Genomic DNA, 22,473 nt, shown 5'->3' with positions numbered 1-22,473 from the left:
CCCTAATAGCTAATAATGTAGAAGCATACATTCAAAACTGCAAAAGAAACAAAATACTAGTTAGTTCAGACAGACTCTCTTTGCACCTTTTTAATAGTACAGGTTATGAAGAATTCAGTAATCTAGTTAGATCAGTAATCTAGAACAGAAAAGCAAAGGAATTCGAATATAACTCCTCCTTTCCTAAATAATAATAACCAAATAATATGATAAAAAAAAATCATAGAGCAAAAGTTCAGGTAGTTCCTATCTGAAACTTGCTGTCATTTATTTGATTTCACCTAGAACCAGCGCTGCTTGTCCCAACAATCTGGCAATAATTGGGCTCATTATAACTCAAGTCACTAAGATAAGTATTAAATGTTTGCTTCTTTCAACAGACTAAGTGCAAGTTATTTAAACCTAAAAGCACACCTTTTTCTCTTCCAACTCTGCTTTTAAGGAACCCAACTCTTTCTGATCCTTTTCCAAAGGCAGGATTTTCTGTAGCATCTGTTCCACTTGACAGCGTAGAGCAGAGATCTCCCTGCAACAGGCAATGTAATTTAAATTATAAAAGATTTCAAAAACACACAGGTACTTTTAAAACTAGTCGATCAGATCAAGCTTACCTTTCAGCAAATTGAAGCTGTAATCTCTCGTTAAGGTAGACATTTAAGATAACTTATTCTACTTCCTGAAGTATATTTCAGTCCAATCACCACTTGCAGAAAAAATCTAATGACTTCCAACCAACAAGCAAACACTTCATTTTGCAAGTTTAACTGAGACATTTCAATGTGTTTGAAGTGAATAAGCAGAGCTTTTCTTTGACAAAAAAATTCTCAGCAATGCAGATTTGAAGTAGTTCCTGTTAAAGTGTATATTAGACACACAGATGTTTAGTTTTGAAGCCCTGTTTAAGTCCAACCAGTCCATTCTTTACTACAGAACGGCACGCTCCCTTAACTAAAGCCTTAAATAAAAAGCCTCAGGCCCTCATGAGGAACGCTGATGTACCACTTCTGTGACAGCACTAATAGAAACACAAAGGATATCAGTGCATTTCTGTTGATACTCCGTCAGCAAACGGCTGCAAGAGAAAGATAAAAACATTACTCACAAACGCCAATTACACTACTCATTTTCTAAACAGATTTTAACCAATACATCCTAAGATGCTTTTCCTTTTGCTTTATAGATAAATGCAGAAAACAGGTGATTAGTTCCCATTTTCTGATAGAAGTCAATACTTCTCTTTTGTTTCATTAAGCCATTCAAATCTCAAACCAGACTTCCACAGAATGAAAAGAAAATACAACTAAACTAATAGCTACAGGAACTTACTTATAACTATTTGCTGCTTTTGTAAAAAAAATAGAAAACACAGCATTTGGGTAAGCAGTACGTGTGTATCTATGAGTTTATTGCAAAGTTAAGCCCTAGTTTCCAAACTTAATATCTTCCAAGGAAAGAACACACAAATGGAAGAAAAATAGTCCAAACGACTCTATGGCCTTAATCTTTATATTATTATCCTAGAAACATTAAGCATGTAAAGGCTGCTCTGTCCAGTGAGCCAAGGGATGGCATCAACAAGAGCTATTTCCTCCTTTCTTCAAATTTAACAGTCTTATGAATGGAGAGAAGAAAGGGCAAAAGTGAGAAGTTCAGTGGTAGATACTCCAGAAAGGCCTCCATTACCTTCTCCTGCAGCAGGTAAAGACTCGTCAAGTCAGACAAAAAATAAAGGGCTGAGTTGCAAGTAGATAGAGCAGAGGTAATTCACAGAGGAAATGAGTGCACAGGTCAGAGGAAGGAGGACACAAAGTCTGGACATAGGAAAAGTGCTCTATGGAAGCACAGAGAGTAAAGGAGTTTAGTAGAAGAGGGTCTCAAAGTAAAGCAGCAGGGCTCTCCTAAATTCTTCTGGAAACTAAATTAGCTAAAGGCTGATTGACACGTACCTGGAGAACAGTACATAAGAAACAAACCACTGTAATTAGGAGATGTAGCAAGTGTATCTGGCCATGGTATGGAGCATCACAAAACATACCACAATACTTTCTTTCATAGAATTTTATGCTGATGGTTGTTGAAAAGTGGTAGAAATGGTCCCAAAAGAGAAAGCAAACTATAAGAAGCATTTTGGAATGTTAGTGTCTAACCATTTTACAGCATCACGGCATATTCTGGTATTTAACTCCAGCAGCATTTCACATCTTAATGCTGGGATGAAGTTTTCCTGGAAAGGTTTTAATACATCTGTGCTCAGCTTTCTGTTCAAACACATGGTTAACAATCTATAAAAAGAAGTAAATCAGTAAATCTCTTCAAAGAGCTGCTTCTGCTAGCTACCTATTCAGAATAATAAAACTACACAAAACCTCCCTGTTTTTATTTTCACACAAAGACATTTTAAGTTATAATGAAGCCTTTAAATCTAGATTTAAGATTTGTCACTGAAGAAGTTTCTTCTACTTTGAGAGTTTACTTTTGAGCATTAAATGAACATCCTCATCCCATAGCTCATATCCAGCCTATTAATTAGTTAAGAATAGCAAATATACACAGAATGCACACTCGTGCAATTGTACTTACTCGCCATGAATCATTTTTTGCTTCAGTGCAACTAACGCAGCTACATATTCATTTATATTCTGTAAGGAAGAGTATCAAGGTGGTCAACATGTTTCACCCAAAATGGTACCAAGCACTGTAAATCGCTCCTAATCTGACTAGGAATATTTTACATTGTAAAATAATCTGCCTTTTTAAATTCTATCTTATAAAACAGCCTGCTTATTTACTGAATAAATATTTGTGTTAAGGTATGCATACAAATATGTGTTAAGAACACAGATTCCACATGACAACGTGTATGCTCAGGACAGGGAAAAAGTTCTCTCAGCTTTGCCAGTAGAGGAGAATACGTACAAAATTCATCATAATTGCTCTCTCAAAATCAAATTAGACTTAGGAAAGATGTTTTGAATAAACACTGCCCAGCTCTTTTCAGGCTACAGGTAGCCCATGTATATATAATTAACGTATGTTCTGGGTGCTCCTGATGATCTTTCCCACTCTACCAGCTCTCGTTTAGAGGGCAAACAAAGCTTGTTCCAAGCGTTATACCGCGTAACGTTCTCGCAAAGGCAAGCATCTTTCTTCCACTGCATCGAAGCAACCTCAAAGGGATACTACAAACTCATCGGTCTCTAGCCAAACCGCTGTTTAATTGCACCGACGGGAGACACTTTTCTACCAAACGCCGCATTTCGCGCACATAAGGCTCGGCTCTGCTGCTACCTGCCCAGACCCCGCACGCCACATTCACCGTCCGAGCTCACGTCGCACCGGGAGGAGGGACGCGGAATCCAGCGTTCCTCACCCCACAACGGCCCGGCGCGCTCAAACCGCTCAAAAACCCCGCCCGGGCACTCCGGCACGACGCGGCCACCGCTACCTGCTGGAGAACGGCGCAGTTCTTGCAGGGCACGGCGGCAGCGGTCCCCGCGGGCGGCGGCTGCGTCTCCCCAGGCATCATAGTCCCCGCCGCGCCCCGCGCACGCCTCCTGCGCGCAGCTCCGCCGGCGACGCGGGCACGGCGTCACACAGCGCGCCGCCGGCACAGACAGGACCCGAGCGTGGCTGCGCCGCTGCCTGACTGCTGGCGGCGGAAAGACCCAGCGCGCCGTGCTGCGAACGGGGCGTGCGGCTCGGCGCCGACTGAGGAACGGTGCTGTTTTGCTTTGTCGATACGCCCGTTCCTGCGCGGCGCCGCCGCCGTTCGGGTGCGAGTGCAGGCGCCGCTGTGGAGAGGCTGTTTGGGCTCGAAGGAGGAGCTGAATGGCTGGGGGTGTCGTGCGTTGTAGGCTTGCGTGGAAGCTGCGCCCCGCTTACGGACCCCGGTGTAGTGGGAAAGTGGAAAGAATGATTCAAACGCTTAAAGCGCTGCTGAGCAAAATATACGTCTATGCACTGGACTCGGGCTTTACCTTTTGTCTTGTTGAGATCTGGAGTCTAGCCTCGAGGCAGGCAGCACGTCAGTCCATATGAATTGATGTACAGGCAGCCACATCAGACTACTGGATCACCAGTGTTGGAAATATCCAATAATTTATCAGGACGGTATCTCTGATAAAGCAGATTTTATTCGCAATTGCAATGTTGGGCCTCCTGCAAGCAGGAGAGCACGCAGAAAACAGCGTTCCATCTTTTATGCCCTATTGCCTAATGCTTATCTCTTTCTCCTCTGGTTCCTCGTTGGCTGAGTACTTCAGGATCACAATCTTCCCGACACTCAAGTAAACATACAGATGCTGGATAAACATAAATTGTTGCTAGCTAAGCATATATCGCTAATTAGTTAAGTTCTCACATCTGCTCATTCAACACTTGGTCGTTGTTTCTGGACATCTGCTTGTCTTGCATAGAGAAGGAGGATGGGGAGTATCTTGATGCCTGCCTGTTGCATCCCAGCCTACCCACAGAGCAAGGCAAGCCTCATGTAGAGGCCCTGGCTTCTTTGATGTTTCTTAAGTCTTTTTTTCTGTTGCTGAGGGTCTCTTATCCAAACAGAACAGCCCTACAGTATGCTTTCTAGTCCATAATACTATACGTATACTATTTGGAACATGTAAAAACTATTGCAGTTTTGCAAGCAAGAATAATCACACAATTCAGCAACTATATAGAGAAGAGAGAGGGAGAGAGAAAAAAAAGATTTCACCACAACTTGGATCCAGCGTTGTCTTGAATTGAGGAGCTTTATTGGGTGGCGGATCATGAAAGGTAAATGTGTGCTCACTTGTATATAGTTCAGTTTGTCCAGGAACATCCTTGGGATGGGAACTCCCTTGTGTGTGTGCAGTTAGCTGATTCCAGAAGATTCAGTGATCCCTCCTCAGTGAGCTGCTCAAACCAATAGCTTTCAACCAGTAGAATTACTCAAACTGATGTTTTTACTCAGCTGATGTTTTCAGTCATAAGAGGAAACAGATGCTGTCCATGACAGAAAGTAGATGCTGTCTGCAAGAGGAAGCAGAGAAAAGCTGGTTGCTGCTCTGCGTCTGCAGGTCTCCATCCATCCTTCTGGCTCTTCTTTTTCAGACTTTTCTGCTCATGTTGTTTGAATCAGCACAGGCCAAGTTCCTCATTAGTCTCAGACACCACCTTCTGGTTCAAACAACAAATAGAAGACATAAGGGTCTAAAGTTCATCTTCAAGAGTAGTGGTATGAACATAACAGAAGAAATAAAGATAGAAGAGACAGAAGAAAGAAGCAAAGTGATCATATATCTAAAAAGTTATGCTAATCATCAAAAATACAAATCCAATTTACAAGGTTAGTCCATATTGTGCCAGCCGTTTTCCATACCTGATAAGTCCCAAGGACTGTAAAAAGGTGGTAAACCAGCATCTAGGTTAGAGTCCCTTGAACCAGTCTTTTGGTTAGAGTGATTGGGACAGTTCAGAAGTCTGACAGTTTTTTTCATCTTAGCACGAGCTTCTTCTACGGAGGTGGTGGCATTATGAACAGTAATACAACATTACTCCTGGATTAAGCTTAACATGCTGCATACTCATTTTCCATTCTGCACCTGTGTCCAGCATTACTCCATTCCAGATGCAGCACATAGCACTCTTCTTCTTCTGAAAAAGTTCTTCTTCTGAAGAACTTTTCTGTTTGTCCATGTTTAGATCTTCCTAGTCCAGGCATTAGATGGACCAACCCATGGTGCAGCCTTGCTCGACCTGGTGCTCGCTAATGCAGAGGAGAGCATTAGGGATGTTAAGACTGGAGGCAGCCTAGGCTGTAGTGACCATGCCTTGGTGGAGTTTGTGATCTTGAAGAACTCTGGCAAAAAGCGGAGTTAGGACCCTGTGCATCAGGAAAGCAAACTTTTGGCTTCTCAAGGAATTGCTGGATGGGATCACCTGGAAAACTGACATTAAGGACACGGGTACAGAGCTGGCAGCTCTTTAAGGACACCCTTCTGAGAGCGCAACAGCTCTCTATCCCCCAGCAGAAGAAGTCGAGCAGGGGAGGCAGGCGATCAGCATGGCTGTGCAAGGATCTGCAGCTTAAACTGAGGGAAAAGAGGGAAATGTACAGGAAATGGAAGCAGGGTTGTGTATCCTGGGAGGAATACAGGACTGCTGTCCGCGGGATCAGGAAAGCCAAAGCACAGATGGAGCTGAACTTGGGAAGGAATGTGAAAGATAACAAGAAAGGGGTTCTACAGGTACATAGGCAGGAAGAGACTGGCCAAGAGGAGTGTTCCCCTCTTATAAAAGGTAATGGAGAGCTGGCTTCCTCAGAACAGAAAACGCTGATGTACTCAATGAGTGCTTTGCCTCAGTCTTCACGGGTGGTCAGGCTTCCTGAGTCTGCCAGTACCTGAACCTCTAGGTGAGGGTGCGGGGAGCAGATTCCATCCCACTGTAACAGTGGAACATGTCTGAAACCTCCTCACACAATTGAATGTATTTAAGCCCATGGGGCCAGATAATATCCATTCTAGGGTTCTGAGAGAGATGGCTGATGTGATTGCTGAGCCACTCTCCATCATATTTGAAAAATTGTGTCTGTCAGGTGAAGTCCCTGGTGACTGGAAAATAGGAAATATTACTCCCATTTTTAAGAAAGGGAGAAAGGAAGACCTGGGGAACTACAGGCCAGTGAGCCTCGCCTCTGTACCTGGGAAGATCTTGGAGCAGATCCTCCTAGAAGCTACGTTAAGGCACATACGAAACAAGGAGGTGGTCTGAGACAGCCAGCATCACTTCACCAGGGGCAGATCTTGCCTGACCAATCTGGTGGCCTTCTGTGATGGAGTGATGGCTTCGGTGGACAAGGGAAGGGTGATGGATGTATCTTCCTGGACTTCTGCAAAGCCTTTGACATGATCCCACCACATCCTTCTCTCTCGATAGGAGAGGTGTGGATTTGAAGGATGGACAGTTGGATGGATTAGGAACTGGCTGGCTGGATGCAGCCAAAGGGCTGTGATCAATGGTTCTGTGTCAGGGTGGAGGCTGGTCACCAGCGGTGTCCCTCAGGGGTCGGTCTTGGGACTGGTGCTCTTCAACATCTTCATCAGTGACAGACGATGGCATCGAGTGCAGCCTCAGCAAGTCTGCAGATGGCACCAAGCTGAGCGGTGCAGTCGATGCATTGGAGGGAAAGGAAGCATCCAGAGGGACCTGGGCAGGCTGGAGAAGTGGAAATGAAAACCTAATGAGGTTCAACAGGGCCAAGTGCAAGGTGCTGCACTTGTGCTGGGGCAACCCCAGGTACTGATACAGACTGGGGGCAGATCTCCTTGAGAGCAGCCCTGCGCAGAAGGACTTGGGGTCCTGGTGGGCGAGAAGCTGGCCATGAGGCAGCAGTGTGCGCCTGCAGCCCGGAAGGCCAGCTGTGTTCTGGGCTGCATGAAAAAGGGGCGGCCAGCAGGGAGAGGGAGGTGATCGTCCCCCTCTGCTCGGCTCTTGTAAGGCCCCATCTGCAGTGCTGCGTCCAGGCCTGGGGCCCCAGCACAGGAAGGACGTGGAGCTCTGGGAGCGGGTCCAGAGGAGGCACTGAGATGAGCAGAGGGCTGGAGCAGCTCTACTGTAAGGAAAGGATGAGGGAACTGGGGAATGGCTGTTTGTGAGGGTGGACAGTGATAGGACAAGGGGAATGGTTTTAAACTGAGACAGGGGAGGTTTAGGTTGGATATTAGGAGGAAGTTTTTCCCCCAGAGGTGGTGAGGCACTGGCACAGGTTGCCCAAGGGGCTGTGGATGCCCCATCCCTGCAGGCATTCAAGGCCAGGCTGGATGTGGCTCTGGGCAGCCTGGTCTGCTGGCTGGCGACCCGCACACAGCAGGGGTTGCAACTGTGTGAGCATGGAGCTCCTTTGCAACCCAGGCCGTTCTATGATTCTATGATCTTCCGAAGATGAATAGTGATTCTATTACTAATATCATGTGATATTAGCATACTAACGTAACACTCCACCAGTATACTTTCATTCAGTTTCTTATTTGTTTCAATCACCAAGGCCCTCATATTTGTTCAGACCAAGTGCAGTACAAACTTGACATTTTACTTTATCCAGTCCTGCCTAGACAACTATACTGCAAACAATCCTTTATTTGACATCAACTGTCAGAAGATGATAGGCTCAGTCCTTAGTTTTTTTCCTCCCTTTGTGCTGCTCTACAAGTTACAGGTCTCTGTTACATCCTCACTTACATACACTTTCTTTTTCAGAAGACTTGTTTATGTAAGTCATTTGCTGTACAGAAGCCATTGCATTCTTTTAATTCTCTTTTTCTTGCCCTTCCTTGAATATTTCCCCATTTTTCTTTTGAGATGTAGGGTGAAACCGCGTTTGTGCACTATTTATCAATTTATAGACTGTCTTGATGTTTTCTCTGTTTCATCTTTTGCTCCTTTCTTACAAGTGCTTTCTTTCACACTACAGAGATGATATTTTTTCACAGAGAAAGAAGATATATTTCACAAAGAAGATATTTGCATGCAACTATCTGTAATAACTGTTGCAGTAACTGAGGGCTGTTCTATTTTAAATGTGAAGCTAGGACTGTTTCTTCCCATGTGCACTCCTTTACATTTAGCTTTCCTGGATTCTATCTTCCATTTTTTGCCCAAGACTTTTCTGATTGTAGTTCTCCTAAGCCTGCCTACACCTCTCTAAAAAGCATCATACCACGAACATACTTTGACACTGCTTCCAGATCCTTGATAAATGTGTTGCACAATTAGGTTCCAGAATTATCCATATGTCTTTACTCTTGAATCCCTTTTATCATGAAAATGGACTATGGACTCCTACTTTCTTATTTCCTGCCTTTTAACCAGTTATTTACCTCTGCAATTACTTGTTCCCTGGCAGTGTAATTTTTAAGAGCTTTTAATTAATGACCTTTTGAAATACCTTCTGAAAATCCATGTTCAATTTTCTCTCTCTTGGCCACAAACTTATTGACTCCTACAAATTTCAGTAGAATTGTAAGGCAATTCTTCCTCTAAGGAAAGCCATTTTGACTCATCCCCATTATGCATATGCTTGCTAATTCTAATCTATCCTACAGTTTTTGTTAAATTCCCTGCCATAGACATCGGACCTGTAGTTTTCCAGATTTTCTTATGGCATCCATTTAAAAAATTGACATTACAGTTAACACATCCCATTCTCCTGCTACCAAAGCAGTTTTCTGTACATGAAAGTTTGTAGTTTGGCCCGGAATCATTTTAGAATTTTTCAGTGTACAAAATCTGGTCCCTATTACTTGCTACTATTCATTTTGCTTATATGTTCAGTAACCTCTCTTACTGATCCTTCCAAGGCTGAACCCCTGGTGAGTCTCACCATAAATAAGGGTCTGTCTTTGGAATTTCATCTAGGCTCTGCTGTAGTGAAAACAGATGTAAGTAATTCCTTTAGATTTCACATTACTTTTCTCAGTATGCTCCTTTAAATTTCTTTCAATTTTCCTGGTGGTACAGACTATCTGGTAAGCTTCCAGAGCCTGAAGTGTTCTACAAGGGATTTATTATTTGATTGCAGGCCTTATGCAATTGTTCCTCAAACCCTTGTGGCCTGTCTCATGGCGTGGTTTACATTTCATCTGTCAGAAGTTAGGATTCTATTTTCAATTTTAGACCCAAATTTATCTTTTGGAGGAACGCTTCTGAAAAGAAGTCCCTAGCAACAGTCTCCCTTGTCTGTGCTGCTTAACCACCACAGGTTCCTTTTCCCCTGATAAACATTTGCTCACTCTCCAAAATGGTATCCTTATAGTCTCCCTGTAGACCTCAAGCACAGTTATTTTAGCTGCCCCTCTATTTTTAAGCAATTTCTTCATTTTTAGGTTGTTTTTTTGTTATTGTTGTTTTTTTATTTTTAATGAATACACGTATTGGTGGACTTTTTTTGGCTGTCTGTAAGGGTCTTATGTAATGAATGAAAAGTCAATAGAAACAGAACATCTCTGTGCTGCAGCTGACTGTGTGCACAGCACCTTAGAACTCTTCATTTGCCTTCTGGAAGGATACATGTTACTGAATCATACTATTGCTTCTTGCCCATGGAGATTATAACCTCAAAAGCATTTGGAAACACCTGAGAAGAGCTTCTTTAAAGTGTAGGGACTCCAGTAAATCCTTTGCACAAGAGGATATTCGATTTATGCAGGAGACTCATAATGCAGCCGAGTGGCTAGAGCCTATTTCATCTTCCTCACCAAAATCTCTGCTTCTTGGTAATCTTGTTCTAATCATGTCAAGGGATTCCCTTCCTTCTTCTTCCTCATCTCTACATCATTTCCCCCTCACCCCCTGATGGGAATGCTATTCACCAGCACCCCTGAAACATATAGATCTGTGGCTGTTGGGGTCTCTAGGGCATCTTGTATTCCCTTACCATCCTGGAGGTTTGTCTTTATGGGTTCAACACTAACTTATATATCAACTGTTAGGTCTTGAGACTCCTCAAAGGGTGACTTTCCCTCCTCTCCTGAGCTGCTTTAAAATTCATGCTCTCCCCTTTTGTATTTGTGGGTTACCTATGTTACAGGTATGCTTGTGCCTAAATTGTCTGATCTTCACCATCTGGCTTGATTTCTGGTTTGAGCTGCCCTCTTGCTACAGGTTTGCTGGAAATATGGATTGTTGCCTGAACTATAATTGAATATGAGCTGTTATTGAAATTATTCTGCTCTTCTTGCTTCTGTATTGTGGAATTTGCTGACTTCTCAGCTCTCAGCTCCACAATCACAGAATGGGTTGGAAGGAACCTTAAAGAACATCTAGTTCCAACCCCACTGCCATGAGCAGGGTTGCCACCCACCAGGTCCAAATTCCTGTATGTTACATATGGAGCAATGTGTCCCTGCTGCTTCCTGACAGTCATACAGGTCAGATGGCCAAAAGCAGCTGCTGGGAGAAGATATGAGTAATAAATGGCACAGGGAAGGAGAGAGAAATATTAAAGGAGGATGAAGTAGAAGAACATATATATATATGTTTCAACCAGTCAAGTAAGTTTTGATGGGAAGATCCTTGCTCCTATCCTTGCATCGAAAATGAGAAAAGATTAGGAAAAGATAAAGAGATGATTGTGGCCAAGAAAGAAAAGAATTAAATCTCATGTCTGTACAGAAATGCTGGACAATTATGTCAGGCTATCATGAGTGAATGGAATTTGCCCAGTGCAAAATTAAGGAAAACAACAACACAGAACTCTTTAGACAAAAAGGTGTAACCAAGGAAAATATGTGTTGACCTAGAAACTGACATTTTTGCAGCAGCACACATAGATGCAAATTATTATAGTGCTATCCATACCACAACTGTGCTTTTTGATGGTAGCAAAGAGTGTGAATAGTGAAGTGGTAGTGCTGTAGTATGCATGTAAAGTGGTATTAAAAAAAAAAAATAGTAGTTCTGTGAATGTTATGGGCATGTCTCTATAGCAGTGAGAGAGAAGAACATGAGTCAGAGGTCTACCTCAAGTTTCTAGTCAGCAGTAGGAAAACCATGCATCACCTCTAAAAGGATGCATTAACTCTGCTGCTGCCACATGCTCTTCTTTGCCAGCTTAGATGAGAAAAATACTTACATAAAGCAAAACACTTCATATTGTATTCATAATCCAAGCATGTAGTAGCATCTTCATAAGGCTGTTGCTGTAGTGGCTTGTGTGCTTCCTTTGCAGCAGTGGCAGGAATCTGGGCTGCATACCAGTGACTAGAATTTCTGCAAAAGAAGCCCACACTTTCTTTAAGAGCTTTGGAGCCATGAACTTTGATGACTAGGACGGGAAGAACTATTCTGCAGATGGAACTTTGATCAGAGAATTTTGTGATAAGGGTGCAGAGAATGGAATACAGACTGTGCCAGTAGTGTTCCTCAGAAGCGCCGTTTTTCTGAGCTGCAGTTGCTATGGTACTCTGAAGTTACTCGCTATCTGAAAAGATCGGCAGCTCTGTAAGGACTCTGTAGCTAGCTCCATTGCAGTGGGACAAGTATAGAACTGCTCTGCAGACATACTGTAACCATGACACTGTAAACCTCTGCAGGGAGGTGTGAATCATACCACGGTTCTGTTCACATTGAACGCTGCAGTATGACAAAGCATGTAGTTCTACGGAGCAATTGTAGCTGGAGCACTACCAGGTTTGTCTGCAGCACAGACTGTATTATGGAAATCCACGTGTGGGCTCTCCAACAGAAGCTGAAGTTCCAGTACTCATTCAGGACCAGAAGCACATGCCACTACCACCTCCCTGCAGTAGTCAGGCAGGATGCAATAGACAGCCAGCTGCTACATTCCTACTTTACACTCTCCAGAAAAAACACCTCTTTTGCGCACCGAGCCTAAAGCATAGGACCATTCTGTTCTTTCCCTTCTGCTTGACCAATAGGCTCTGAAATGCGGCCGGTACAGGGAGGAGACACAGCTGTGAAGCACATTGCCGAGCAAGCAGCCGACTTAACTGCTAGCGCTAGCATTGCTTTGTCGCTGTTACGGTTTCTTTCTTGCTCCCTGTCAGTCTCAAAACTCGGGACTTCCCGTTCATTACGGCGCCGGCAGACAAGGCCCGCTTCGCCCTGCGCACTCCAGCGAGCGCCCGGCCCCGCCCTCGAACTCTCTCCCCGGCCCGCCCTTACCCCTCGCACCGCCCCTCGTGCCCGCCCGTTCAGTGCGGCTGCGCGCTCAGCTCCGCTCAGCCGAGGGGGAGTTGGCGGTGACGGGGCGCGTGCGCGGCCGCCAGGAAGCTGGACCTTGGGGGGGGGGCGGGAGCGGGAGGAAAGCGTTGGCATGGCGGAGGCGCGGCCCAATACAGGTAAGTGTGATTATTGCGTTCGGGGGGGGGGGGGGGGTCGGGGAAGGGGCCGGCGGGCTGAGCGGGACGCGGGGAGGAGGAGCACGCGTCTCTCCGCGGCAGCGTTGGCGGGCGGAGGGCAGAGCTGCGGGCTTGGCAGCCGAACGCCGGCTGTCGGGTTGTCCGGGCGGAGCAGCACCTGTTGTTACGCGCCGCCCGCACCGCACCGCAGCCTTGCGCAGCCTGCCGTACTGAAGGTGGCTGCGCTGTGCGTGTTCCGCAGGATGCTCTGGGAAAACTTTGGCCGGGAGCAACCGTGCGAGTTTCAAGTATGTGACGAGTAAACAGGACTCCAAAAAAGAAAAGAAAAAAGCCATTTGATTTCTGGAAAACTTACTGCTTCTCAGGCCGCCATTATCCCCCCGTTGCTCCCCGTGCTTGCCGTGCTCTGCAGAGGGCGGTGCTACTGACCTGCTCCTGTTGCACGGCCATTCGTAGCACTGTGGTGTGCAGGGTGTTTCCGTGTGTAGTCTTGCACGGATTCAAGAGATGTCTGAGGTGCTACTGGTGAGTATTCCTGTCCCCTCCAGTGCCCTGCGGGTGACAAAGCAGAGCGAGTGCCACGTGAAGAGGGGTTAAGGAACCCAACCTGGGATGGAATTGAATGCCACAAGAAGAAGAAATTGTTTTTTCATTTGTTTGTGTCCAGCGCTGGTTTTTAAGGTGCAGGATTAGATTAACTTTTTGTTTTTACTGGACGTGGTTGCTGTGGAGGAGGAGCCACCCTTCAAGATGCCTATTCCAGCCTAGCGTTTAATGACCTGTGGTGTCTTATGGGCGCTTAGTAGAAGAATTCTTATGAAATTGTGTCTTGGGTATGTAAATAGAAATAATGCATGCGTGGAGACGTTCATGCTACTTACTGCTTTCATCACATCTTCTGTTTCTCTTGTGATTTGGATAGACTTTTTGGTTAATCAATATCACTTTGGGCTCACCCGATGAGCTGCCTACCTCCTCTCAGCGTTAATGAGGTTGTTAAGTTTCTGTCAGGTGCTGAGTGCTGGACTCGAATGGCTGGGGATGAAGAAGAAAATACAAGTCTCTGCTTTTGCAGCACTCTGAAGTTAATTCAGATTAAGCATATCAATAGTTTATATTTCAGATACTATCTTCAGTCTTTTCTGTTCTTAGCACCCGGGCTGTGAAGAGGGAAAGGTAATCTGTGTTCATTTTTGATGTTTTGAAGATGGACCTTCATGAGGGAAGTGGGATAGTCCATGATTTGGAGTGTAGAGCCGATAGATTCAGGAAAGGGAAGGTAGTGCAGGCAGCTGTTTGCTTGTCTGTTCATCTTCCATGCTACCAGACTGAGGCAGCTCTCACTGTCAAATCCTTTATGCAGTGCTGCTTATGCATTTGGAATAAAGAGCCCTTAATAGGTGCATGAAGCTAAATAGCATTGCTTTTTAAAAAAGTTAAATTAATTTGGGCAATACAGTGTTTATGCTTTAAAATATGTAAGCTGACATGGGTATTGTCAGATAGCATTAAGTTCTGGAGTTTTTTCCATTTTAGAGTAATACCGTGTTATCAAGCCCGACTCTTTAGGTATTTTTGTTTGTGCTTACGTGGATTAGAATGCAAACTAGCTTTTGCCCTGGATTGAGTGTATGATTTTAAGACCTGAAATGTGAAAAATATTTTCAGTTACAAATTATATCACAGAAGCAGTTGAGGTCAAAGAACAGCTATTTGGGGCCTGTTTAGATGTGTAACCTGTATAAGACATTTTGCTAATAGTAAATGGTTATTGAGACCCAGAGGGTAAGAAGAGTGTAAGAAACAAAGCAGTTGTGTGGTGATTATTTAGATTTATATACCTTTCCTTTGGGGGGTTGGACTCGACAATCTCTGGAGGTCCCTTCCAGCCCCTACAATTCTGTTATTCTGATTCTAGTTTCAAGCCTTGTGCACCTAGAAGGCATATTCCAAATGAGAGGTTATATTATTTAATAGTCATTACAGATTTCTTCCCCATGAGTAGCTGTAGTTGCTTTTGGTTGTAGCTTAGTGCTTTTGCTTTCACAATGACAACTAGTTTTGTTTTCTCATACAGCATGGTATTAAAATGAAGGTATCAGGAGGTGCTATAAAGTGCTGAGCATACAGTAGTGGTGAACAGGAAGTGAAAGCTCATCACGCATTTCATCCTTAGGAATAATTTATTCTGTAGTAGATACTCTTAGACTTGTGAGGTTTCATTTCTTATCCCAACTTAATATTTCTCCCATGTAGTCTTCAAATGGACTGGCCAAAACTTCACGTTTCATTTAAAATGTGGATGCACTGAATTTGGACAAATACATAAAATGACAAAAACACAGCAACATGCACAAATACACTTTGGGTACCAACTGGCTGTCAGGCAGCTCGACAGAGAGGAATCTTGGGGTCCTTGGTAGACAATAAGCTGAATATGAGCCAGAAATGAAAACGTGCTGCAAAGATGACCAACAGTAACCTAAACTGCCTTAGAAAGAATGTTGCCAGCAGGTCAAGGGAGATGATCCTTTCTCTACTCAGTGCTGATGAGGCAGTGTCTGGAATGCTGTATCCAGCTGTGTGCTCCCAGTACAAGGAAGATGGGGCTTATTGGAGACTCACATCCAGCACAGGGCCATGGAGCTGAAGGCATACGAACACTTTCATAAGAAGACGGTCTGACAGAGCTGGGACTGTTCAGTCTGGAGGAGAGAAGGCTTGCACAGAGGGAGTAAAGAATAGGGATTCAAATTCTTCTGAGTGTTACTGAGTGAAACGGTGAGAAGTAAGAGGTACAAATTGGCATGAAATTTTGTCTGAACACAAGAACACTTTTCACTGTGTAGGTTGTCAAACCTTAGAAGAGGTTGTAGAGAGGCTGCGAAATATTTATCCTTGGAGATACTTGAATCATGATTGAACAGTTTGAAAGGAGTGTTTGGGTTGTCGATGGTCTGGAGAATTCCTTTCCAACCTCAACCATTCAGTAATTCTGTGATAATGGTATTTTGTATGTTTTTCTTTTTTAAATTTCTGGTAAGAATTGTGGGAAGGGAGCATATCTCTTTATTAAGTCATAGAATGGCCTGGGTGGCAAAGGAGCTCCATGCTCACCCAGCTCCAACCCCCTGCTGTGTGCAGGTCACCAACCAGCAGCCCAGGCTGCCCAGAGCCACATCCAGCCTGGCCTTGAATGCCTGCAGGGATGGGGCATCCACAGCCTCCTTGGGCAACCTGTTCCAGTGCCTCACCACCCTCTGGGGGAAAAACTTCCTCCTAATATCCAACCTAAACCTCCCCTGTCTCAGTTTAAACCATTCCCCTTGTCCTATCACCATCCACCCTCACAAACAGCCATTCCCCATCCTGTTTCTACGCTCCCACCAAGCACTGGAAGGCCACCATGAGGTCTCCCACAGCCTTCTCTTCTCCAAGCTCAACAAGCCCAGTTCCCTCAGCCTTTCCTCACACAGAGCTGCTCCAGCCCTCTGCTCATCTTAGTGGCCCTCCCATGGACTTGTTCCAAGAGCTCTGCATCTTTCTTGTGCTGGGGCCCCCAGGCCTGGACACAATGCTGCAGATGGGGCCTCACAAGAGCCGAGCAGAGGGGGACGATCACCTCCCTCTCCCTGCTGGCCATCTATCACGATTGGAATGAACAGTGAGTTTTGGACAGGCAGATCATTTTGCATGAAAATAGATTGCACTTCTTGATTCTTCAAGCCTGAAACAATCTGAGTGCTATTAAAGAAGAAATCCAACCTTCTGTCAATTTGCACATTCTCTGTAATTATAACATGCAGTAGGTGAATACTGTTACATAAAATGTCCAGAGAAGACAGAAAATATTAAGGTGGTTGTTCTGGGGGTGTTAAACCTTTTCCTCACAAACTGGGAAGCCTCAGAATTTCTATAATGTGCTATTCGTGGTGGCTTTTTTTTTGTTGTTGTTGTTTCTTTTCCTGCTACAGTGTAACACAGGTGCTGTAAAATCTGCATGGAGTGTTGTCTTTATAGAGTGTGCATTGAATTCAGCTGATCAGACCATTTTGTATCTGGATACGTGGAGATCTGACACGAGTAAATTAATGTATGTACACTCTGTACTGTCACTGTCTCCAGAAATAATTATTCTTTCAGAATTCTAATTGTTTTCATTTCTGGACAGGGACGTTCGGTTTACTGGGACTTGTGGAAGTGAGAATATAAGCAGAATTTGAGATGATTAGTGATTGCTCAGTTGTCTGCTAAATTATCTTCAAGGCTGTTTGTTTCCACTTGTAGATAGTTCTGGTACATTTGACTGCAGTTGAGGAAGATGGAGTTCAACCAATACGATAATAAGTGATTATGGAAGAAATATGTTTTGCCCGAAACCTATCCATGTGAGCTCAAAGTTAGTAAGCAGAGTGTTCCAGTTATGTGCTAACATATCTAAGTGTTGGATGGATCTTTGAGAATTTCTACTTCTATCATATTCTGTGTCTTTAGATTTAATTTGGTATTCAGTAACTACATACCAGTCAGCCTCACCTCCATCCCTAGAAAGGTGATGGAACAACTTATCCTTGGCACTGTCTCTAGGCATATCAAGGATAAGAGGGTTCCTAGGGACAGTCGGCATGGCTTCACCAAGGGGAAATCATGCTTAACTGACCTGATAACCTTTTATGAAGAAATAACCAGGTGGATAGATGGCGGTAAAGCAGTGGGTGTGGTCTATCTTGACTTTAGTAAAGCATTTGATATTGTCTCCCACAGCGCTCTCACAACTAAACTGAGGTAATGCGGTCTGGATGATTGGGTAGTGAGGTGCATTGTGAACTGGCTGAGGAAAGAAGCCAGAGAGCTGTGGTCAATGGCACGGAGTCTAGTTGGAGGCCTGTGTCGAGTATAGTCCTCCAAGGGTTGGTAGAGGGACTGGTGCAGTGCAGTATATTCATCAGCATATATTCATTGGCTGAAGGAATAGAGTGCACAGTCAGCAAGTTTGCTGATGACACCGAACTGGGAGGAGTTGCTGACATGCCAGAAGGCTGTGCTGCCATCGAGCAAGACCTAGACAGGCTGGTAAGCTGGGCAGGGAGAAACGTTATGTTTCATTACAAGGGCAAGTGTAGAGTTTTGCATCTGGGCAAGAACAAGTCCAGGCACCAGTACAGGCTGGGGACTGACCTGCTGGATGCAGCACAGGGGAAAGGGACCTGGGGGTCCTGTGGACAGCAGGATGACCACGAGCCAGCACTGTGCCCTTGTGGCCAAGAAGGCCAACGGCACCGGGGTGTATTAGAAGGGCTGTGGTTAGTAGGTCCAGAGAGGTCCTGCTCCGCTCTACTGTGCCCTGGTGAGAACGCATCTGGAGTATTGTGTCAGTTCAAGGACAGGGAACTGCTGGAGAGAGCCCAGCACAGAGCCACAAGACGATTAAGGGCGAGGAGCAGCTCCCTTACGAGAGGCTGAGGGAGCTGGGTCTCCAGTTTGGAGGAGAATAAGGGGTGTCCTCGTTAATGTTTGTAAGTATGTAAAGGTGAGTGTCAGGAGGATGGAGCCAGGCTCTTCTCAGTGACATCCAGTGACGGGACAAGGGGCAGTAGGTGCAAGCTGGGACACAGCAGGTTCCACAAAAATATGAGAAAACCTTCATGGTGAGGATAACAGAACACTGGACCAGGCTGCCCAGAGAGCTTGTGGGGTCTCCTTCTCTGGAGACATTCAAAACCCGCCTCAAGTTCTTGTGTGACCTAACCTAGGTGTTCCTGCTCTGGCAGGGATTGGACTAGATGATCTTTTGAGTTACCTTCCAATCCCTGACGTTCTGTGATTCTGTGATGTTTCCTTTGCTCATCTCAAAACTTTCAGGATCTTAATGGATGACAGTACAAACAGATGAATAGCTTCCTACTGCTAGTAATACAGCTTTACCCCAGACCCTGACGTCCTTTTTTGTTTTACCTCTGCCGTGTCCTTTGAGGAGCCTCTATAAGCCAAATCCACAGGCAGTGACCCAATGGCACAGGAAGAGTCTTAAGCTCACATAGCGAGTGCTTGTTTAGTCAGAAGTCAGAAAGACTGGTACTAATCAGGGTAGTTTGTTTAGTATCGATTTTGTGATTATCTGAAACTTCAGAAGGAAAATCTAGTTTTGTTGTGTTTTTTTTGTTGTTGTTTTGTTTCCCCATCCAGGAGGTACAACTGAATTCAGGAAGAGAAGTACCACCTCTGACACCTAAAAGTCTACATGGTGGACTCTTTTAGCCAGTAGATTTTTTTTGGACAGGACTTCTTTATAATTTTGCATTCATAATCATCTACTTGATACAGCATCTGCAGGATGCATTAAAGCACCTTGTGTAATGTTTCTTCAGTTTACTTTAGCTTGGTGAAAGTATGGAACTTCGATTATTTTGTGGAAATACAGGCTGGAATTTAGCTCTGAGAATTTCTTTTTTTTCATGGGACTTTTGTGTACGTACATATAGGTATACCAGAGAATATCTGAGTCATTGTTAGTTATTGATTATTGTACATGTGTATGTATTCTGCTGTTTCTGGTCATGGCAGAGAGAGATCAGTTGTATTTGATTTTGATTTGAATTTACCACTTGTATGCAATTTTTTAAAGAATGTAAAAGCTGGCAGTAAGAATAAGATTTCTATTCATGGGTAACATAAAATATCTTAATGAATTATTCATATTTTTGGAGGTACGTTTAAATATCTGGTTCCTGGCTTCCCATCTGTTTCTTCAAACTTATATATTATTTGGGAGGTGCTTTTAAAAGCCCCCACACTGTAAAGGAATGTTTGCTAATGTTCAGACATAATGTCCTGTGTCTGTGCTCACTGCCTCTTGTTCTCTCTCTGAACACCGCTTAATAGACCTTATCTCTGTCCTTGTTACACCCTTGCTTCAGAGCGACACCAATGAGATCTAACCGCAGCTAAAGTGTCCCAGCTCTCTCAGCCTTGATTCAAAGGGGGGGATATTCTAGACATCGATCATCTTCATGGTCTTTGGTTAGACTCTCTGATATGTCCACATCCCTTTTCTGCTAGGGAGCCCAGAACTGAAAGCAATATTCCAGGTGTGGCCTAATCAGATCAAAGTAAAAGGTAAGAATCACTGCTGTCCACCTGCTGGTAGAATTTACCTGCTACAGCCCAGAATACTCTTAGATTTCATAGGGGCAGATGCACATTGCTGACTCATGCCCAACTTGGCATCCATCAGGATCCCCAAGTCTCTTTCTGCAAAGCTGCTTTCCTGCTGGGTGGCACTTTGTATGACTTTGTGCCTGGGGTTGTTCCCTTCAGAGGTGCAAAATTTTTTGCTTCCCCTTGTGAAATTACATGAAGTTTCTGTCAGCCATTTCTTTAGCCTGTCGAGGTCCCTCTGGCTAACAGCATGACCCTGTGGCATATCAGCCATTGTTCCCAGTTCTGTGTCACCTGCTCCATCATCTAGGATCTGGACTGGACCCAATCCTGACCCCTGGGGTACATTCCTAGTTAGTGGCCTCCGCTTAGACTCTGTGCCACTGACCACCACTCTGCTATTGGTGTGCTTTCCATTGCATTATAGCGTTACGACCTGTAGTTTTTTGTCCCTCTTCTTGAGGATGGTAGTGATGTTTACTTTCCTTCTAGTCTTCAGGCACTTCTCCAAATCACCACGATCAATCAAGAATTATTGAGAGTGGCTTCACAGTGACATCAGGCAGCTCATTCAGCACTTGTGTGCATTCAATCAGGGCCCATGGAAGTATATATTTTGCTTACTTAAGTATTCCCTGCCGTATTTTGCTTCCCTTGAGCATGGGTTCCTTGCTGCAGTTTTTCCTTCTTGTCTCGAGGAGCAGGGATTCCAGAAGGCAAGTCTTTGTAGTAAAGACTGAGGCAAAGGCTTTCAGTACCTCAGCCTTTTTTCTGTGCTGTGTAATAGGTCTTCATCTTCCCCTGTTGTTCAGAGGTAGGTACGCATTTTCCCTAGCCTTCCTTTTATCGCCTGTAGTAGTTATGGAAGCCCTTGTTGTTGTCTTCGACGTTTCTGATAGATTTGTTTGCACTTTGAGCTTTAAGTTTCCTAACTTCAACCCTGAATGTTTGGACAGTTTCTCTGTGCTCCTCCCAAGGTTTCCTGTCCTCACTTCCATCCTCCTTATGCTTCCTTTCTGTGGGCTCCTTGTACATCTATGCAATCCGCCTGACGTTTCTGCTGAACATACTGATCATTAGGATGGACCAACCCTGAACTTAGAGGACCTGATTCCTGAATGGTTTCTGAGCTTTCTTGGGCTCCTCTTCTTTTTAGGGCATTATTCCATAGGATTCTTCCAAGCAGATCCTTGAAGAAGTTGAAGTCTGCCCTCCTGAAATCCAGAGACACGGTTTTGCTTTTCACCCTCCTTCCTATCTTCAGGTTCACTGCAGTCAAAACTGCCTTTGGCCTTCCCATCACTAAGAAGATCCTCTGAGTTGAGGATGTGGCTCACAATTGATCCTGACTGGATTTCTAAAGTAGGTCTCATTGCTTGGAGCATAAAAAATGACAAAAGAAGACCTCTCTATTAGATGAATGGTTCATTTTTTTGTGTCGGTACGTGGCTGTACAATTTTTTGCTTGCCTGGGCTGCACTGAGTGTGCAGGAATTGTCTTAGCTGCATATAAAATATGTAATATAGTTAATGTATGTGTGTCAGGGACCTAAAAGTTCCTGACTGAAGAATGATCCTGAGATGGAACTAAGTATTCTGACAGTTTTAAGGGAAGTGATATTTTCAGCAACAGCCATTTATCTTGTTTTGTGGGGAGCTGACCTTGATAGTTTATCCTGCTTTGCAAGAACTTGTTTGCAAGCAGGTGTTCCACTTGCGCTCTGTATCGTGTGTTGGCCATGTGGGTGCAGTGTGCAAGTTGGGGAAAAAACAGACAAACAAACAAAAAAAAAAAAACAAAACAAAACTCTGCAGATCCTGGAGAGGATAAACCAGGAGGGGAGCTGTGGTGATCGAGTGAGGAAAAGTACGCTTTGAAGCAGGGATGCCCTGCTGACACTACATATTGAATCCACTGCTGACATGTTCCTTCTCCTACCTGGTGTTTTGTCTCTCTCAAGGTAAGTAATAATGTGTTTGCTTAGGGAGCTTCTGTTTTAGCTTACTAGGGTTCATACTGCACTTGCTTAGGAGTTTCTGCTTGCCACTTCCTGGGATTATCTAAAGTGAATGCCTGTGTGTGTGTGACAAATAAAACTTGTAACCCTCTGTGCTGCCTTGTGTGTGTGCTTGCTTGCCTCCGCTCCTGAGACATCCGAGCATACCCTGAAATACATATCTAAGTATCAATTTTTTAAAATGTATTTTTATGTAAACATTACAGAATTGCAGAATCTCCAAGGTTGGAAAAGACCTAGAAGATCACCCAGTCCAACCATCCACCCATCACCAATAGCTCTCACTAAACCATGTCCCTCAACACAACGTCCAAACGTTCCTTGAATACCTCCAGGGTTGGTGACTCCACAGCTCCCTGTGCAGCCCATTCCAGTGCCTGACCACTCTTTCAGACAAGTATTATTTCCTAACATCCAGCCTGAATCTCCCCTGGTGC

The 22,473-nt window shown here is 44.4% G+C and overlaps 2 protein-coding genes and 1 long non-coding RNA gene across 6 annotated transcripts in view; 1 reads left to right on the top strand and 2 right to left on the bottom strand.

Annotated features, from left to right (window-relative positions):
- Nucleotides 1-3,528, bottom strand: part of ICE1 (interactor of little elongation complex ELL subunit 1) — a 31,541-nt gene extending 28,013 nt beyond the window's left edge. For both annotated transcript variants that reach the window (XM_042839801.1, XM_042839802.1), the window contains exons 1-5: nt 3,446-3,528; nt 2,581-2,639; nt 1,038-1,072; nt 612-630; nt 415-526 (exon numbers count right to left, since the gene is read on the bottom strand). In XM_042839801.1, the coding sequence (XP_042695735.1) occupies nt 415-526; nt 612-630; nt 1,038-1,072; nt 2,581-2,639; nt 3,446-3,526 (306 nt within the window). In that variant the 5' untranslated portion in view covers nt 3,527-3,528. The remainder of the gene's footprint in view (nt 1-414; nt 527-611; nt 631-1,037; nt 1,073-2,580; nt 2,640-3,445) is intronic.
- Nucleotides 3,529-4,575: 1,047 nt separating this feature from the next.
- LOC122170628 lies at nt 4,576-13,384 on the bottom strand. The gene is made up of 3 exons (XR_006171813.1): nt 13,216-13,384; nt 11,612-11,748; nt 4,576-5,157 (listed from the first exon to the last, which is right to left on the bottom strand). It is a non-coding gene; the product is annotated as an uncharacterized LOC122170628 (long non-coding RNA).
- Nucleotides 12,777-22,473, top strand: part of NFX1 (nuclear transcription factor, X-box binding 1) — a 71,434-nt gene continuing 61,737 nt past the window's right edge. For 2 of the 3 annotated variants that reach the window (XM_042837640.1, XM_042837629.1), the window contains exon 1: nt 12,777-12,839. In XM_042837640.1, coding sequence (XP_042693574.1) covers nt 12,815-12,839 — 25 coding nt within the window. In that variant the 5' untranslated portion in view covers nt 12,777-12,814. Of the gene's footprint in view, nt 12,840-21,847; nt 21,980-22,473 lie in introns of those variants that run through there. The other variant, XM_042837648.1, reaches the window with a different exon arrangement.

This window comes from Centrocercus urophasianus, unplaced genomic scaffold (assembly GCF_019232065.1).
Source record: "Centrocercus urophasianus isolate 14NV4802_14NV808 unplaced genomic scaffold, USGS_Curo_1.0 seq_11, whole genome shotgun sequence".
NCBI lineage: Eukaryota > Metazoa > Chordata > Aves > Galliformes > Phasianidae > Centrocercus > Centrocercus urophasianus.
This window is presented reverse-complemented; position numbering and strand designations above follow the sequence as displayed.